General features: G+C 39.7%; 2 protein-coding genes across 16 annotated transcripts in view; one reads left to right on the top strand and one right to left on the bottom strand.

Moving 5' to 3' along the window:
* Positions 1–7046, top strand: part of EML5 (EMAP like 5) — a 182337-nt gene extending 175291 nt beyond the window's left edge. For 6 of the 7 annotated variants that reach the window (XM_044229512.1, XM_044229511.1, XM_044229510.1 and 3 more), the window contains 6 exons: positions 142–314; positions 1558–1720; positions 2120–2223; positions 2760–2913; positions 3373–3473; positions 3715–7046. In XM_044229512.1, the coding sequence (XP_044085447.1) occupies positions 142–314; positions 1558–1720; positions 2120–2223; positions 2760–2913; positions 3373–3473; positions 3715–3751 (732 nt within the window). In that variant the 3' untranslated portion in view covers positions 3752–7046. The remainder of the gene's footprint in view (positions 1–141; positions 315–1557; positions 1721–2119; positions 2224–2759; positions 2914–3372; positions 3474–3714) is intronic. The other variant, XM_044229509.1, reaches the window with a different exon arrangement.
* A 474-nt stretch (positions 7047–7520) lies between these two features.
* ZC3H14 (zinc finger CCCH-type containing 14) overlaps positions 7521–17528 on the bottom strand; it is a 52443-nt gene continuing 42435 nt past the window's right edge. For 3 of the 9 annotated variants that reach the window (XM_044229522.1, XM_044229519.1, XM_044229521.1), the window contains 7 exons: positions 15768–15927; positions 14764–14996; positions 10778–10898; positions 9321–9457; positions 8939–9030; positions 8090–8196; positions 7521–7644 (listed from right to left, as the gene is read on the bottom strand). In XM_044229522.1, coding sequence (XP_044085457.1) covers positions 7638–7644; positions 8090–8196; positions 8939–9030; positions 9321–9457; positions 10778–10898; positions 14764–14996; positions 15768–15927 — 857 coding nt within the window. In that variant the 3' untranslated portion in view covers positions 7521–7637. The remainder of the gene's footprint in view (positions 7645–8089; positions 8197–8938; positions 9031–9320; positions 9458–10777; positions 10899–14763; positions 14997–15767; positions 15928–17528) is intronic. The other 6 variants (XM_044229523.1, XM_044229520.1, XM_044229524.1 and 3 more) reach the window with 3 other exon arrangements.

Here is a 17528-nt window from a genome sequence, read left to right as displayed (position 1 = left end):
TCTAAGGATAGTGTAAGTCCTAAATTGCTAGCACTTAAATAACTATTTGAGAATTATATTGAGAATTTTGAAAAGAAATTGGGTTTACTTTATAAGTACTCTATTTAATGTAGTTCTCTATGACTCTTGGTTCTTATGCAGAAGATGTTAAACAAAGTGAATTTGGGACATGCTGCCCGTACTGTGTGTTACAGCCCTGAAGGGGATATGGTGGCTATTGGAATGAAAAATGGAGAATTTATTATTTTGCTGGTGAGCTCTCTAAAAATATGGGGAAAGAAGAGAGACAGACGATGTGCAGTCCACGATATCAGGTTAGTCAACAAGTGGAATAGAATTTTTAATATATACATTCTTAATGACCCAGGTTACACTTAGAAACAGGTCCTTGGTGCCTATAGCATTTAATGACATCCTACACTGTATGCTGGAATGTGGCTGTTTGTATGCGTATTTACTGCTTGCTGCATTATCTCTCCATTGGCACCAACCATGGTGCCTTGTAACGGCATGTCCTTGGGGGATGTTTGGCGAGTTAGTATCACACTGGATGTGTCCAGCAAGTTGAGTCATCCAAGAATTATGTTCCACTGTACAGAAGAGAGGCATCTGTCCTCTCTAAGTTGTCAACCTGGAGAATTAAAGTCGTAACTGCACATCTCAATTGAATATTTAGTCGCTCAGTTAATGAGTTCTCATCAGGGCACCTGGGTGGCTCAGTTGGTGGAGTGCCTGACTTCCCCTCAAGTCACTATCTCGGTCCTGGGACCAAGCCCCTTGGTGGGCTCCCTGCTCAGTGGGAAGTCTGCTTCTCCCTGTTCCTCTGCTGCTCCCCTCTCAAATGAATAAAATATTAAAAAAAAAATTAATACTCCTCAAACACCTATGCCCCAGACTCTGAATTCTTGCATGTTTACATTCCAGTGTGTAAGCTTATTTTGACAATGGCTACCATTTACTGAGTATTCTGTGAGATCGAGATTTTTGAATCCAGTTGTTAAAAGCTTGCATTCTTTTCATTAGTAAAAACCCTTTTACACATGAAGCCTTCCTCAGAATTTCAATATATAAACTTCCTGCAGGCCCATTTTCCTAAAGAACCTCGACTGAATTGTCCCATACTATTTCCCATGCCCACTAGGCACGTGTTTGTCTTTTAAGGTAACTTCCAAACTTCAGGTAGTGTCACTTCATCTGTAACCTGAGGCAAATTAATCTGGTCTGTTTCCAGATGAAGGAAGCCTAGCTTGGTAAATTGGGTGTATTATATAACTGAGTTATGTGTATGTTAGTGGCTTTTTCAAAACTTCGATCTTTTTAAAGGAAACAGATGAAGAAACAGGAGCGACTTAAAACTGTAGTAAAGTGTAAGGTTTCTGTTTCATGTAACACATAAAATCTCAATATACACTATCAGTGTTGTGTGTATTCTGAGTAAATCTTGTATCTTTGGGTTAATCTACTTGAGGCCAGTTCATACACATACTCGTTTTTGAGAGGTAGAAAGGGATTTAATGTGGTCTAATGTGTCTTTCACGTGTTTTATTACCTCTCCAGATTTAGTCCAGATTCCCGGTTTCTGGCAGTGGGCTCTAGTGAGAACTCAGTGGATTTTTATGACCTAACGTTGGGTCCCACCCTTACCAGAATCAGCTACTGCAGGGACATTCCCAGCTTTGTCATTCAAATGGACTTCTCTGCAGACAGCAGGTATCTCCAGGTACGGTACCAGTAACAGAAAAGCCAGTTTACACAAGCTAATACTGTTAGCAGACACATTTACAACTGAGTTTTAGGGATGCCTGGCTGGCTCAGTCAGCGGAGCCTTTGACTCTTAAATCTCCAACCTGTGAGTTCGAGCCCCACATTGGCCGATAAATTTCTGAAAAACTCCTGAGTTCCAGAGCTTCTGAACTCTTGCCTTTATTTACTCTTCACTGTTTCTGCATTAATATCCTATTCTTTCTAGTCCTCCATTTTTTCTAACAGGCTTTTGTAGTCATGGTTAATGTTAGGATGTTAGAAATACAAATCAAATAGCACACTTTGCCAGTTATCCTATAGCCTTCTGATGTGTCTCACATAATGGAATTCCTGTCCCATTTTAACATGATACAAGGTCTCCACTGGTTGCTATAAACGACATGTCTATGAAGTGCCTTCAGGAAAACCTGTTACGGATCTGGCCACCATGGATAGGATCACTTGGGCTACATGGACTAGGTAAGAACTGACTGAAGGTCAGCCAAGAAAACTGGAAAATCCTATTGCTCAACAGTTAGAGCCATTCCACTAGGGAACAGTAGTTGAGTTTTATGTTTGTTACCGTATCTTGAATTCTTCCAGAGAGGATGATGACAGGTTTATGCTGGAACTTCTATTCATTGAACACAGTCCCATGCTTTATCAGAGGTAAAAGCCTTTAAAGAGGCCCTGATAATTTTAACAGTCTGTTTAATAACTTTAATAACAAGCAATATTAAAATAACTTTAATAACAAGCAATAAAACCACATACTGGGTACTATTCAGCAATTGTATTACTTATCTAAAGGAATGCTATCTTGCAGTTATTGGAAATGGAACCTTATAAATTTGTTGTTTAACAGGTAACCATGAGTAGTCATCTTTTTTAATCCATCAAATTCCTAAAGCATAAGCATCTTTTAATTTTAAAGTAACATAATTAAGTAGTGATTAATTAACAAAAACCTTTTCAGTGTTTGCTATGGTGGATTTTCTTTAATTCCTTCCCTCTAGTATTCTAGGGGATGAAGTTATGGGAATCTGGTCCAGACACACTGAGAAAGCCAATGTCAACTGTGCCTGCGTATCTCATTCAGGAATCAGCCTCGTAACAGGAGATGACTTTGGCATGGTTAAGTTATTTGACTTCCCGTGTCCTGAAAAATTTGTAAGTTTTTGTTTGGTTTTGGTTTTTTATGTAGCCTTACTAGTTTAGATATCTGATCATTAGTACTTCTTCCCCCATAATGTAATACCTAAATATGTTACCATCTTCTGATTTGGAAACATTTATGTTCCTAAAATCTTTTCAAAACTTCCTAAATCCCTTACTCTGAAGTAAAAGCTTTTAGAAATCATCTCCCCATACCAAGTAACACCATCTTGGCAAACTATCCTAATAAAGCTGTGATTAGCCTTTTTTTCAACCTTTACTCACAAGTTTCAAATGCTTTTCCTCTGAAGAAAATGTTCAGAGTGCCTGGAGACATCTGACTGCCCAAATTTGGTGCAGATCCATTAACTAACATTAGTAATGCTGGCTGTGGGCCAAACTGCCTACCTCTCTTCATAGCCCATGATAGAGATCTAGGGTTCCAACATCCTGAGCTTTCTCTTTGTTTTTCAGGCAAAGCACAAAAGGTTCTTCGGTCATTCACCTCATGTGACAAATATTCGATTTACCAGCGGTGATCGACATGTTGTTAGTGCTGGAGGTGACGACTGCAGGTGAGTAACTTTCTCAGCCCAAGAACAACAGACTATCAGATGACAGACTGCAAGCCATCAACTTAGGAAGGTAGCATAACTGGCCAGCTCAATGGAGGCTCATACAATGGCAATATGAAATAAAAGGAGTTAATGAAAAATTGTATACATTTATGATTTGAAAGCTCTTACTTAAACTTCTGAAAATCTAGAAACATAATGAACTCACTGCCCTTTTTTTTTTTTCCTTTCCTGACTGCAGTTTATTTGTCTGGAAATGTGTACATATGCCTCACTGAAAGATATGGGCGCCAAGAAGACTCTAAATAAATTAACAGTCTTGAGAGACCAGAATTACAGAAGAGGAAAACAAAACAAAACAAAAACAGAACCAAACCTTGCATGGGCAAGTGGTGCTAACTTAGGATTGTAACAGGGATAAATGCCCAGAGTCATCCAAACAGAAGACAGATAAGTTCAAAATATTTGCTGTATGCACTGGATAACTGTCCATAATCCATGCACTGCCAGACAATTACTTTAAGAAAAGGATTGAATAAAGACTTGGTGAAAGGCAGCCCCCCATTCTGGGGAAGTGTGCAAACTTGGCACACCTGCTAGGGAGGCTTAGGGGACAGCACCTTTCAAAAAACAAAACCTTAAAAACCCAAGTTGCTTAATTTTCATCCTCTCTTTAGCAAACTGTTTTTCTTTTTTAGGATTTATATTTTATTTTCAAGGTTCATTATTTAATGACTTATTTTATCCTTGTGTTTACATAAGGAAAGGAAACACACCATCACCCTAAAGGATCACAGTTTTTAAACGGCAAACATTATTTTCCCTAATGAAACACACACAAGCTTTACTGGAGAAGATAATGCTACTTAAGCATCGATAAACCTCTTCTTTAATAAATGACATTTTTTCCCCTGGCAGTTTCACATTCAGGAACAAATCCCAAGTTAATAGTATATGATAACTACATTTTCATTTTTGAGCTGTTGATCCTTTTCAGAAGTCATCTCTATAACTGAAAAATTAAAACATGATTATAGTCTCATTAATGAAAAAGTAGTAGGACGAAGAGTCCTTTCCAGTGGTGTACAGGTTCAAGTTTTAGACAGCAATAGTATTTAACCGGGAGAGCATACTGAATATTTAAAGATGTAGTGTAATAGAAACACTTGTTTAACATGTAGACTGAAGTGTTCAAGGTCACTTTTACAAAGCTAAATAATTTAGTAGCTCTTGAAATAAAATTTTTATAACTTTCTTTTCTACTGGAAAAGTTATTAATTAGATGTATGCCACCCCATTAGGCTGACTTCCAAAAGGAATGAATACAGGTCCACTTGTAAAATTTGTCCATTAAAGTTCCTTTTTGGTGGATTAGGGCTTAACTCTTAGATATTTATCCCTATTCACTTAAATGCTGCCAAAGATCAGTACTTGCCGTTCAGGAATTTGCTGTTTAGCCTGTCCGTAGTTTCCTAAAGATGGGAGATTATGTAGATTACTACTTAAAAATATATTTTTCTAAGTGTGAAAAAGTTTAAGATGCTCTACTGGTCCTATGAACTTTTATTTCAGTGTGTTAATTATCTCTATAGCATAACAGACCCCTCGCAGGTTTCTGAAAATCTCAGTCTGGTTCAACCTGACGTGAAGACTCCTGACACCTATTTTTTATGCCCAACACCTTGTAAATACTGAAAACAGAAAATGGCTGAACTGTATCACAGAAAGCCTAACCAGTGATTGAACATCGTCAGTTTTAAAGCTCTGAATAGTACCTGTGTCTGAAGACTGATTAAGGCATTAAGAAGCTTGATACATAAGATCATATTCACATCAATGGATTCTCCTAAATTAAGCCCAATTTTAGAATATACTAATATTAAATGTCTCTTCATGTGTATTATAAAGAGCCATTCAATAAATTAAAGAAATTCCCCTGAACCACCACTCCCACTCACCCCCTCCACCTTTGAGCCTGTTGCAGTTTCAAATCTTCCTTCTGAGCCAAAGCTTCCCAGCTTTTGGCTAAAGAGAAATTACATTTCTATTACAGTACATGTAGAAACACTAATTACAGCCTTAGGTAAGTGATACAGATAAAGGACAAAAATGCCTCTGCTGAATTCTCCGAGTAGCCAGCGTGAATGTCTGGTCAGTTTCACAACTAAAACTCACATTGATTTGAAGTAGTTCTCCCGCCACCCACCGTGTTTATTCCAGCCATCAGCTAAGGGAAGGTGAATAACCATGACAGGTTATGAAGATTTTGACACAGAGAAATACTTTCGAGTGCAGTATTTTAAGCTCCTGAATTTGTCACCTGAGGCTCTGGCCCCTTCAGTCCTGTTTTTGTACAGAAATACGTGACAAGAGTGCGCCACACCTGGTAGCCACTTTGTTCCCTCCCTCGTTACAATGCTTTTTTGATGGTGGTTCATTTTAAAAATTTGTTGGATAACTTGGTCTAGAGTTAACCTTAGCTTGCCCATAAACCACAGCAGCTAAAAGGTAACACTGAACTCTTAAATGTGTTTCCAGGCAGTGTTTATTAAATGGCAAAAAATATCTGACTTTAGCATGTAACTGATTTGTAAAATGGCTGAACCAAACCACTTAGGCCCCATTTCCCATTTATGTTCTTTGTAATGGAATTATGAATGTCATTTATAGTGATACTAGAAGTCTAAATTTCTAGAAATACACCGGAAGATGCTTTACTTCTTTGTAGAAGGAATTTAAGTAGCACTGGAATGAACAAATGCCTTAAATTCAGAGGAGTCCACTTTTTAGACTGAAGCAGAATGGTCATTTCACCCCAGCCTAACTTCGTGAGAGCTCTGTGTTCTCCTGTGCACTGTCTTTCCTCTTTCAATGTTTCAAGTTTTTTCTTAGGAACTGGCACAGCAAAGTGCAACTTACAGATGGTTAATTCTTTCTCCTCCCAGTGGAAAGCAATGACCACAAAAACAACTGCTCGTTTATATGCTCTTAAACATGGACTTTACACATATTGTTATCCCTCAGACACATAACTAACAAGTCAATGAACTTTTTTTTTCCACAGTTAATTTGATCATGAGAGTGTTTGAGTCTTTATCGCTTTGGCATTAATTCGATCTGTTCTAACCAACTTCTAGCTTATTTTTTTAAAAACTGCTGTACATCAAGTTCTTAAGATCAGTGATCCATTGGTTATTTAATTCTAAAGCATCTGACACTTTTGCCTTAACTATTTCAAAAATCACACACAGAAGACTATGTATTGATTCAGTAGTCCAAAAGTTTAGTCCTGTTTTGCAGTTTACCCATCAGATTTCTGTAATTAGTCATTTAAAATATACTATTTGAATCTAATTTTTACATTTAAAAAATTTTCTGTGTTCTGAAAATGTTATTTTTCAGAATGTGAGATATATGTACAGTTATGATCTTGTGAGCTCAAAGTATGTTTTCTGATACCTTCTGTATATAGCATTGTAAAAAAAAATTTTTTGTATAATTTTGTGATAATGCAGCCCCAAAATATTTATTTAAAAAGTGTATGTTAATAGTAAATGAAAGCATTTTAAGGAACTGTTCGATCTTTTTTGCATTTGTCATTCCGTTTTTACCCAACCCATCCTATCCCAGAAGGGAAGAACCAGCCACTGAAGCAGCACTCAACCTGAGACACCGTATGATCATGCTTTCAAACTCAATTCACTTAAAATTAAAAAGCAGGACTGAATGACTATTTTAAGCTGCCTCCATACTTTGGGCCGCCACTCTGTTTTCACAGTGTATAATCCTTGGGAAAAGGGAACAAAATCCAATGTTTTAGATAAGGATGCTCCTCTCTCTCAACACAGAGAAAACTGCAGCCCCGCACTGCCACTGTCCCCACGGGGTAAATGCGGATATACTTGAACTAGCACTCAGTGTGCAAACACGCCGCCAATGTTTTAATAGAATGTAGCTTTTCCTTGAACGGTCTTTCCACAGTCAAATAACACCCAATGTTAAAACCACTTAATAAACTTACAAACTTGAAAAATTAGACACTTCAGATAGGCAATAAACTTCATATTATGAAAGCAATATATTCCAAGTTTCAAAGGTTTGACAAGTTTTGCAGAATATTTTCACCAGTAGATGGAAATTCCAGTCTTCTGCCAAGCAGGACAGTCATTCACTGAGTAAACAAAAAATTTTAATTAACTGCTTTATGTTCATACATAACCAGCTAAGGAGTATTTTCACACAATATTTGTTCTACAGATGCACAATATGTAAATACCAGATTTTTAAAAAATTATATAAAAGCTACATAAACGATAATGATGGCATGTATTTAAATTTATAGGCCATACTAAAGCTTTCTGAAACTCTCTTCCAATGATTTATATTACTGATGCCAAGAAAACTGACATGAGCTTTGTAAGCAGTGTATATACAGAAGGTAAATCTGATCTGGAGATACATAGGTGAATAAGCAATCACTGGTAAAACGGAATTTGGAAACATTTTCCAAGGACCCTGTATAATTGAAACAGGTGAGAAAAATCAAAGTGATCATTTCCCCCAAATCTGTAGACTTACAAATCTAAGAAACCATTAGAAAGACTTTTAATTTTTACCTGGTTTGAGGTCGAATCCATTTCAAGGCATGTCGTGGTGGCACAGTAATGGTGGGATGATAAAACGTGCAGTCGGGTCTTGTACACTGAGTGTTAAACCTGCAGTGCTAAATACAAACAACAATCTCAACATCGGCAAAGCTAATACCAATAAAAACAGGGCAACATGAGAGAAACATTTAATGGGGCAAGAGATACAGATATTTTAATACTAAAACCCTGACAAATGACCCCCCTTCTCCAACACAAAATTCTAGTCAAAGATTTCAAAAGGAACCTCAGTATACAATACAAACTTCTAATCACCCCACACACTGGCCCAACATCCCTTCTATCCATCGTACCCCGGACGCCCTCATGTACAGCCAGCTGCAGATGGGGGAAGCGATGGCCAGAGCGCACATTCACTCTGATCAACTGAACAGGAGGAGACATGTCAACGGTCATACACAGAAAATTAGAGCCATCAGCGGAAGTACTACTGGACCTCATCATCTCAGTTTCTGACATGAGGTAAACCCCCCCCAAAAAACCCACCCACATGCTTAGGGGTAGAGTGGAATGGAAACTAAGCAAAGGGAAGCTTCCCTTCAAAAGCCTAGAATATTAACCTGTTTCAAACCTCTTATCTTAAAGGACCAGATGGGGGCTTATACAACTAAGAACCTCAACGTCTTAAAGACCGTAACATTAACTATAACAAAAACAGAGACTGGGGGGTGGGGGGTAGGGGATAGGGGGCAGGGGAAGACCATGGACATACAAGATACCCAATTTGCTAGTGCTTTTACAGGCCTCAGAATTGAAAAGTTCCCACTAAATCGTTTTTGGGAAAATGAAAATTCTTACTTTTGGATGATAGAAGGGACATTCCATTTTCTTACAAGCAGGGAAATAACGGCACAGTTGACTACTAGAAGGTGATGCTGGTGTTGCAACTGCTGACAAAAATAAGAAGATTGATCAAATTTGGCAAAATAATTTGTAATGCAATCTACTGATGTTTTTATGAAAACCATTTTAAAAATATGAGAAGATTTATATATTCATTAGATAAAATACTTCAGAATGATACCAAATAGGCACATTTGCTCTTTAAAGACTGGTTAGGTTAATGGATTCTGGCATGATAATTTATAAAACTCTTACCTTTTTTTTTCTTTAAAACAGTTTATAATCACAAAATATTTTCCATTTTTTACATACTATAGTAGTGCACAATGTCACTAACCTGGTTTTGGAGGCAGTACTGGAATTCTTCTACTCATATGAGTGAAGGGACAATCTGGCTTAGTACATTTTGCATCATATTTACAATTTGGATGAACAAATAAACATTTTTCAGCAAATTTACAATTGGGGAAGGCTCTATAAAACAAAAACATTTTTCACATTTATTCTCAGTGCATGATTTTTTTTTTTTTTTTTTTTTTTGTACAGGCTCCTTACTCTCTCTCACTACTTGTTTTGAGAAACAGAACAGAAAAGAGGGAAACTCAATTTTTTCTTAAACTAAGCTCTATGTTAACTTGGGACTTGAAATCACAACCCAGAAATCAAGAATTGCATGCTCTACCGTCTGAGTCAGACAGATGTCCAGGAAGCTCAATTTTTAAATGAGGCCAGGGTGCCTGGGTGGCTCAGTGGGTTAAAGCCTCTGCCTTCAGGTCGGGTCATGATCCCAGGGTCCTGGGATTGAGCCCCGCATTGGGCTCTCTGCTCAGCAGGGAGTCTGCTTCCCCCCTCTCTCTCTGCCTGCCTCTCTGCCTACTTGTAATCTCCATCTGTCAAATAAATAAATAAAATCTTTAAAAAAAAAAAAAAAAAGGCCAGGTTTGGGGTGCCTCGGTGGCTCAGTCAGTTAAGCTTCTGCCTTTGGCTCAGTTCATGATCCCAGGGTCCTGGGATCAACCCCTGCATCAGGCTTCCTGCTCATCAGGGAGTCTGCTTCTCCCTCTCCCTCTGCCCTTTCTCAAATGAATAAATAAAAAATTAAGAATTAAAAAAAAAGTAAAAAGAAAAAATGAGGCCAGATTTCAAAAAAGGACACAGTAATCTATTCTGAAGTCTAAGGCAATAACAGATTTTCAACTCAAACCATGACCCTGAAAGACAAAAGGGTTTTTTGTATTAAAAATCAGACCATTTCCTCTGTTAGATACTTTATGAAGTGAACTCAATCTACTGAGCATAATATACGTGCAACGCACTGCTCCAAAAAGACTCATTCTGTGGTCTCCCTCGATGTACATCCGTATTATTCTTACACCCAAACTTCCTTAAAGGAGTCAAAACATGGAGTTTTGTTTTGTTTTTATCTAAAAGCCATCCTCAAAGGTCATGCCATCAAGTCCAAAATGTTCTGTCATTAACTGTAACTAATTTTGTCCCCAGTGCCTTGGCAGTTGTGGATATGGACATGGACATGAACACGATGCACTCAAACCAGCGCAGTTAGAGAGAGAACTCTCTCCTTAAATGGACAGAAGCCTTCGCTCATCTCCCTGCTCCCCTAAACACACACACATGTATTACACATGGATGCTATTCTGGGAGGGCAATGGTGAAGTGTCATTGCATTTAGTTATACGAATCAACCTTGTCCACAGAAAAGAAAAACAAACAGAATAAGATCTAAGATCTAGAAATTAACCCAAAGATCAGAATCAGCTTGCTGCAGCTACTCACTTGCACGGTGAAACAGGATGATGGTAAGCACACTCATCCCCATTTTTACAGGCAGGCCAGTACTTGCAACGCTCCAGAAGTTTTTCGGGTTTCTGGACCACACTCAGTTCACTCATTTCAGCTAAAAAGGGGAAAAAGTTCAAAGTATCTCATTAATTAAGATCAATTCAGTACATGGCACCTTTAATACATTTCCCTCAAAACCCAGTCTTAAAATCTTATGTTCTTCTATGTCACAATCATACAGAACAGTTCAATATTCTAGTTAACAGAGGTAAGAACCTGCTAGAAAAGGTCAGCAGGACGGGGACTGCAGTTCCCCCTGAGAAAGGCAAACCACATGGAGATGCTGCAACTACAGCCAGAGTTCTCACCCTAAACTCCAATGCTCAATATTATTGCAGAGATGAATTAAAATATGAGAGAGAGAGAAAGTGAGAGAGAGGAAAGAATGTCCAAGTAGGGAACCAATAAAATGAAATGAAAACTGCAAACACAAGGTGAAAAACAATGTGAACCAGGGCACCCGGGTGGCTCAGTCAGTTAAGCATCCAACTTTGGCTCAGGTCATGATCTTGGGGTCCTGGAATCAAGCCTAGCAGGGAGTTGGCTTGAGGATTATTTCTCCCTCTCCACCTGCCCCTCCCCCTCCTCATATTCTCTCAAATAAATCAAACTTAAAAAAAAAAGAATGTGAACAAATACGTTCAGACATTGTAAGTGATACATACACAAAAGTGTTCGCACTCACTGAGATATACACAGTTTGTTGTTAAGTCCACGTGGTAAACTCACATCAATATGAGGAAAAGTTTTTTGCTTACAGTGGGTTACAATGGGCCATTACCTACAGCGACCCACTAGATCACCCATCAGTGAGCCTGGCTGGGTGTGAGATGATTGGTGACCGACAGCCTTGGTAAGGGGGAAATAAAGGCAGGTAAAAGCAAGAGGAGAGCAAGTGTATGCATCATCCATAGGGCTCACTGCCTGCTACTCCCTTGCGAGGTCATGTCCAATGACAATGTCAATTACTAGGGTGTGGGAAAGTGGGCCCCATGTGGCCAGACTGTTTCCTGATTCAGAGAAAGCAAAAAACCATTTCACATGACATACAAAGTCTAAATCCGGGCAACCAATGCCCATTTAAAATGTAAAAAGCCAAATAAATTCACACCCAAAGGCAATAATGACCTGCCAACTTCTGGACCAAGACATCCTAGCTTAAAAAGAACAAAAAAGAAAAAGAAAGGAAAAAAAACAAGCATCATGGGTGTTACAAATTAGGATTCACATTCCTAATTATAAAAGCAAATATCACTTCAACCACATTGCTCTAGTCCTTTTGTCTGAGCTCAGGCAGTTCAAATTTGGCTCTGTAACTTAGCTGAGCTAGAGACTTTGGACAAGTCTCACCTAGTACCTCAACTTCAGTTTCCTTATCAAAGCAAAAAGAAAATAATGTCTTCCTTAGACTTTTATAATTGAATGGAAACAAAAATACAAAGTAGGCAACCAATCAAAATGTAACAGGGCAGCAGCTTACTGAGAACTTACTGATCTAGTGACCCAACTTCAGTCCTCATCACAGGAGAACAAGGCACACGTATGCAGTCCTGGATCCCAGACAGGAGGACCATCAAAGGGCTACTATAAAACTATGCCAGGGGCACCTGGGTGCTCAGTCAGTTAAGTGTCTGCCTTCGGCTCATGTCATGATCCCAGGGTCTGGGGAACTGAGCCCTGCACCAGGCTCCCTGCGTAGTGGGGAGTCTGCTTCTGCCTCTGCCCCTCCCCTCTGCTCATGCTCTCTCAAATAAATAAAATCTTGAAAACAAAATTTTAAAAACCCCACAACTATGTCTAATATATAGCTTTCCATGCTACTTTTAAAATAGTAAATAGCTCCAGGATATAAAGGCATCCTTAGTCTCCAATAAAATCCTTGCATGCAGTTTTCTCCAGTTTTAAGTCTTTCTGATATCCTGCCTGCAGGAAATGTGTCTTACCCTCCTCCTAAAGAACATACTTTAGACTATGATATACACGTGGAAACCCACGCCAAATGAAAGAAGTTAACAGAATATCCAAGAGCAGATTGGCTGGAAAATGAGGTAGTTAGATACTCGTGGGCAGTATTAAAGAAGTTAAATACTTCATAAGGAAACATTATCTTCCTAATGGAAATGTTAGGTCATATAATCAGAGGTCTTGATTCTGGTTTTCCCCCAACATTATAACCTCATAAGCCATTAAAACTTTTCCTCTTTTAAGTTTTAAGATGAGGCAAATTCACTTTTTATTCCAAGCTATAAACCTGCACTGCCATTCGTGGGGGAGGGGCGGGGAGTGCTGTTGTTAGCATCCTTGAAACACTGGACAAAAACTCAGCAAAAGCAATCATCAAGTTTCAAATTCCCTGGATGGAGGGGAAGAGTAAGAAAGACCAGAGCCTCTCTGTGACTGTTATTCAGTCTCTTGGGCCTCACTTACATTCTAACCACTACAAAGCTTCATTCTTGAGCAGCAGCTAAATGCTGAGAGTCCCAGACCAAAGCACTGGCACAGGAGGTGCCCCGCTCATCCGCCCGGCCTCCAGAAGGGCTAAGGCACTTGTGAAACCAAGACAAGTCGTCTAATGTGTTATTTACTGGGGGCGCTGCAAGGACATATACACCAATAAAGCCTAATATGGACATCTACACCTAAACAAAGTAAGACCCTAACTTCTCTCACGTGAGACAAAATGTATAGGGTCAGAAATCTGTACTGCATAACTATGGTAATTCTTAACCACCTCGGTTACCATTTAAAAATTTTTTCTTCCTTTTTATAGGGTCAGACTTCCAATTCCCTCCACCAACCCAAACTAGGACATTAGGGGTGCCTGGGTGGCTCAGTGGGGCAAGCCTCTGCCTTCGGCTCAGGTCATGATCTCAGGGTCCTGGGATCAAGCCCTGCATCAGGCTCTCTGCTCAGCAGGGAGCCTGCTTCCCCCCATTCCGCCTGCCTCTCTGCCTACTTGTGATCTGTCAAATAAATAAATAAAATCTTAAAAACAAAACACCACCAAAAAAACCTAGGACATTACATTATTAACTCAGCCTAAAAGTATTCAGCTCAAGAGCAGTATCTCCTCACTCACTCATGATCTCCCTCTAAAGGCTATTATCTTTTTAGGACCTGAAAAAGGTACTGACTGCATCTTCATGTCTCTGCCAAAACTGACTTGGAAAAATACCAAAACGCATTACTATTTTTTCTTTTGATACTATTCTTTTTTAAGTTTTAGTAATTGTCTCCCCTCCCAGTGAAGATGTTTTTCAACATTTTACAAGGTACAAGGAACGATACTACCATTCTCTTGTCACAAATGAAAAGGTCCAGCAGTATGTGCACCTGACAGTAGGTCTGGGGAGAGAACAGCCAGTGATAACGATCCATCTGCCTAAAAGCAGGCTGTTATCTGAGGAGTTCATCTCGTTCCTACTAAATACTATTAATTAATTTAAACATAAAGCTTTGCTAAACTTCCAAGCAGTATCTTGATAGATTAGGTGAGAAACTCCTTTTAAGGGAATTTCAAAGAGGTATGAACAGAATCAAAATGCAAATTCATTTTTCTGCCAATTATAAGAGACTATTACTGTTACAACAAAAGGAAAATAACAAGTGTAGTTTCTAAAGGGAAAAAGGAAGCAAAGTATGAAGAACGATGGCTGAGCCTTTCATAAGCACAGTTCCGAGGTACTTTGGCTCTCAGGGCTAAAGCCGACCATAGCACGGGAGCCGGGAGCCCATACAGAACACACGCACGACAGTCTCACATGAACTCATTTTGTCTGAGAGAAGAAAAAAGGCCGCTACTGAATTATGAGTAAGAGCAAGGCCTCTACCCAGAATTCATCCCAGGTAGAGAGACCAGGCCCAGGTTCCCTGCCCAATGACAGCACCCTGGAAAGGGAGAATCTGAGCTCTCAACACACCATTTGGAAAGCTACCATCTGGGTCATCGAGCTGCCTGCTCGTCAAGTGCAAGTGCTGTGGGTGGAGGAGACCTCTGAGTCCCTTGTTTGAGGCTGCAGTTTGGTTTACAGGTTTCACTCCTTCAAAGCACATGTCCTCCTCTTGATCTGACATGTATCCTGGGGGGCTGGGGACACCATCCAGCGTCACTATAAACTTGGGACTTGCAGGTTTATCTGGTTGTACAAGATCTCTGCCAGACAGATAGAAAATACCATAGAATTAGGGAAACAAACACAAAACGCTGAGCCTCCTACAGTGCTCTTCAGCAGAACTATCGCTCCCTCACTTGGTGGTAGTCTCTTCAGTAGGAAAAAACCAAACACACAAACTCGGTAGGCCTTCCAGGTATGGCCTGCTTGGCTCCTGCCAACACATCACGGCGATGGCCAGTTGCTGTGGCGGCATCACCAGTGACCCTCCAGGCTGCACTAAGGACAATCTCCCCTCCACCCTGATCATCATCATCCACTGGATCTCCATAGGGTCACATGGAAATAAACTGGAAAATCCGCATTTACGCTCAGATCACATAGCCAGCAGTTCTGTATTTACACTGATTTTATTATCGGTACATCTGTTCCTTCATAGAATATTTAGTCCATTTTCTAAGGGAGGCATCACCCCAACCCAATCTGCTAATTCTCTGCGCAGAGATTTCCTGATGTGATCACATGACTTTTAAATTTTATTTCCTGAATGTGCTTTAAGGAAAGAATCTTATTTACAAAGCTAAATCATACATGGACTTCTCTGCAAGTTAACGGATTTCTGAACAAGAAAGAGGAACTGGAATTTCTGAAAACTGAATGGGCTTACTATTTATGCACGGCCTAACGACTGACCCAATAAAAGCACTCTGCACTGGGGGCAAGGATGGGGAGGAGGGGAGCTGGGAACGAATGGTTAAGCTGCACTATCTCATCAACACAAAAAAGCTACACAAGAAAAAGAAACCATCTACCGTGTCTGCATAAGGTGTCCTGAAAGTACCCGAAGGGTATCTGCAGTCTTCATCCCCGACTCTTGGTTTGGTGCCACTACTATTTCCTCAGACAGCTTTGGCTTCTTCAGAATAAATGATCTTGTGTCTGCATGGACCATGGATTCCATGTCATAGTAATCTGAGCCAAAAAAATTGGCCATAAATGTTTACTTCTGAATATACCTTGCATTCCCAACATCACACACGTGAGAAGAACGTCAACCTTTTATATATTTCGTAATATTTTCAAAGGAAAATCACAATAGTTCTACCCAGGAATAGCGCTGCAATTCTGTGCCAAACACCTTTTCAAGAAGTATTCCTTTCCTCATAACAGCCCATTACATAAGCCTTCTAATCAATACTCCCTGCCTACAGTACAGAACGGTTTTTATGTGAGACATCTAATGGGATATGGACAATATAAACTTACTCTAAGTACAACAGTATCTTCTAAAATTATAAACAAAACCCCTCATATTCCCTCAAACCATGATACTGAGGCTGCTTAAAAATTTTTCTCAAAAATTTCTTTTGTTCATTTTGCACAGTACCACTGACAGAGAACACGTTCTGATGAAAACAATTCATCAGGTGTAATTTCTGCCTGGTTGTACCAAGACTGTATTGGAAAGGAATTAAGATGAATGGGCATTTTAAAAAAATACAGCAAAGCAAACAATGACCTTCAGGGCAAATAACCACAGTTCATGCCACCTATAATATGCTTCTTAACCCTATTTCATAAAATATGCCAAGAGCCCAGACTAGAGACAGCTGACCTATCGATATATGCCATCGATTGACAAGTTAATGAGTTGCACTTCTCTTAAGGTTAATAGGCAAATAAGAGATGAAAATCCACAGGATGTCCATTCATGTTCATTGAACTGAACAAATCCAAAACCTGAGAACTGAACACTGAGCTGGGTACAAAGAAGAAAAAAGTAGAAAGGTAGGTGTGCAAACAATTTCAAAACAGACACCCAAAAAGCTAATCCTAAGAGAGTAAGTACAAGGTTTTGGCAAGAATACAGGAAACCACTCCAGCTGAGGAATCAAGACAAAGGCTACAGATGATGGACAATTGAAGATGTTGAAGTAATGAGCAGGAGTAACCAGAGCGGGGAGCGAGGAGCCAGACAATAAACAGAGCGTTGCAGGCAAAGAAAACCGCATGGAAAAAGGCAAAGGCTTTCATGAGACACAAGGATCTTGTATGTGTCAATGGCTTTGGATTCTGATCTAGAAGTGTTCAAGAATCATGAGAGGTTTCTAAGGAGGGAAATGATACAATCAAACTGGTTTTTAGAACAGGCAGAATTAAGAATGGACTGCAGTCCGAGAACTCAATTGCCAGGCAGTTGCCCAGAAGAGACAGTGAGGATCCAAATTAAGATTCTCAACTCTGCCCTCTTGGAACCTGCACACAAGGGAGAGAAGATGCATGGCACACACCTCAGCAGCAGCTCCGGCACCTCACAGGAGCTGCATGTCCACGCCCCAGCCCAGGAATGAGGCTGAGCACGCCGTCCCCTGTGAGGCCGGAGAGCATAAAGACGCAGGTGGAGGAGAGCGGTAGAAGAGAAAGTGGACACGGGAAACAGAGGACAGGAGAAAGAACAGATTTAAAAGGGGGCAGGATAAATTTCAATTTTATATTTATTTAGTCTGAAGTCTTTGTGGGCTCTCAGATGTTTAGAAGTTGAAATGAGAGAGAAATAAGAGAAGCGCTGAAGG

Source organism: Neovison vison, chromosome 13 (assembly GCF_020171115.1).
Source record: "Neovison vison isolate M4711 chromosome 13, ASM_NN_V1, whole genome shotgun sequence".
NCBI classification, from domain to species: domain Eukaryota; kingdom Metazoa; phylum Chordata; class Mammalia; order Carnivora; family Mustelidae; genus Neogale; species Neogale vison.
Note: the sequence above shows the minus strand (reverse complement) of the source record. Positions and strands in the feature narration are given on the sequence as shown.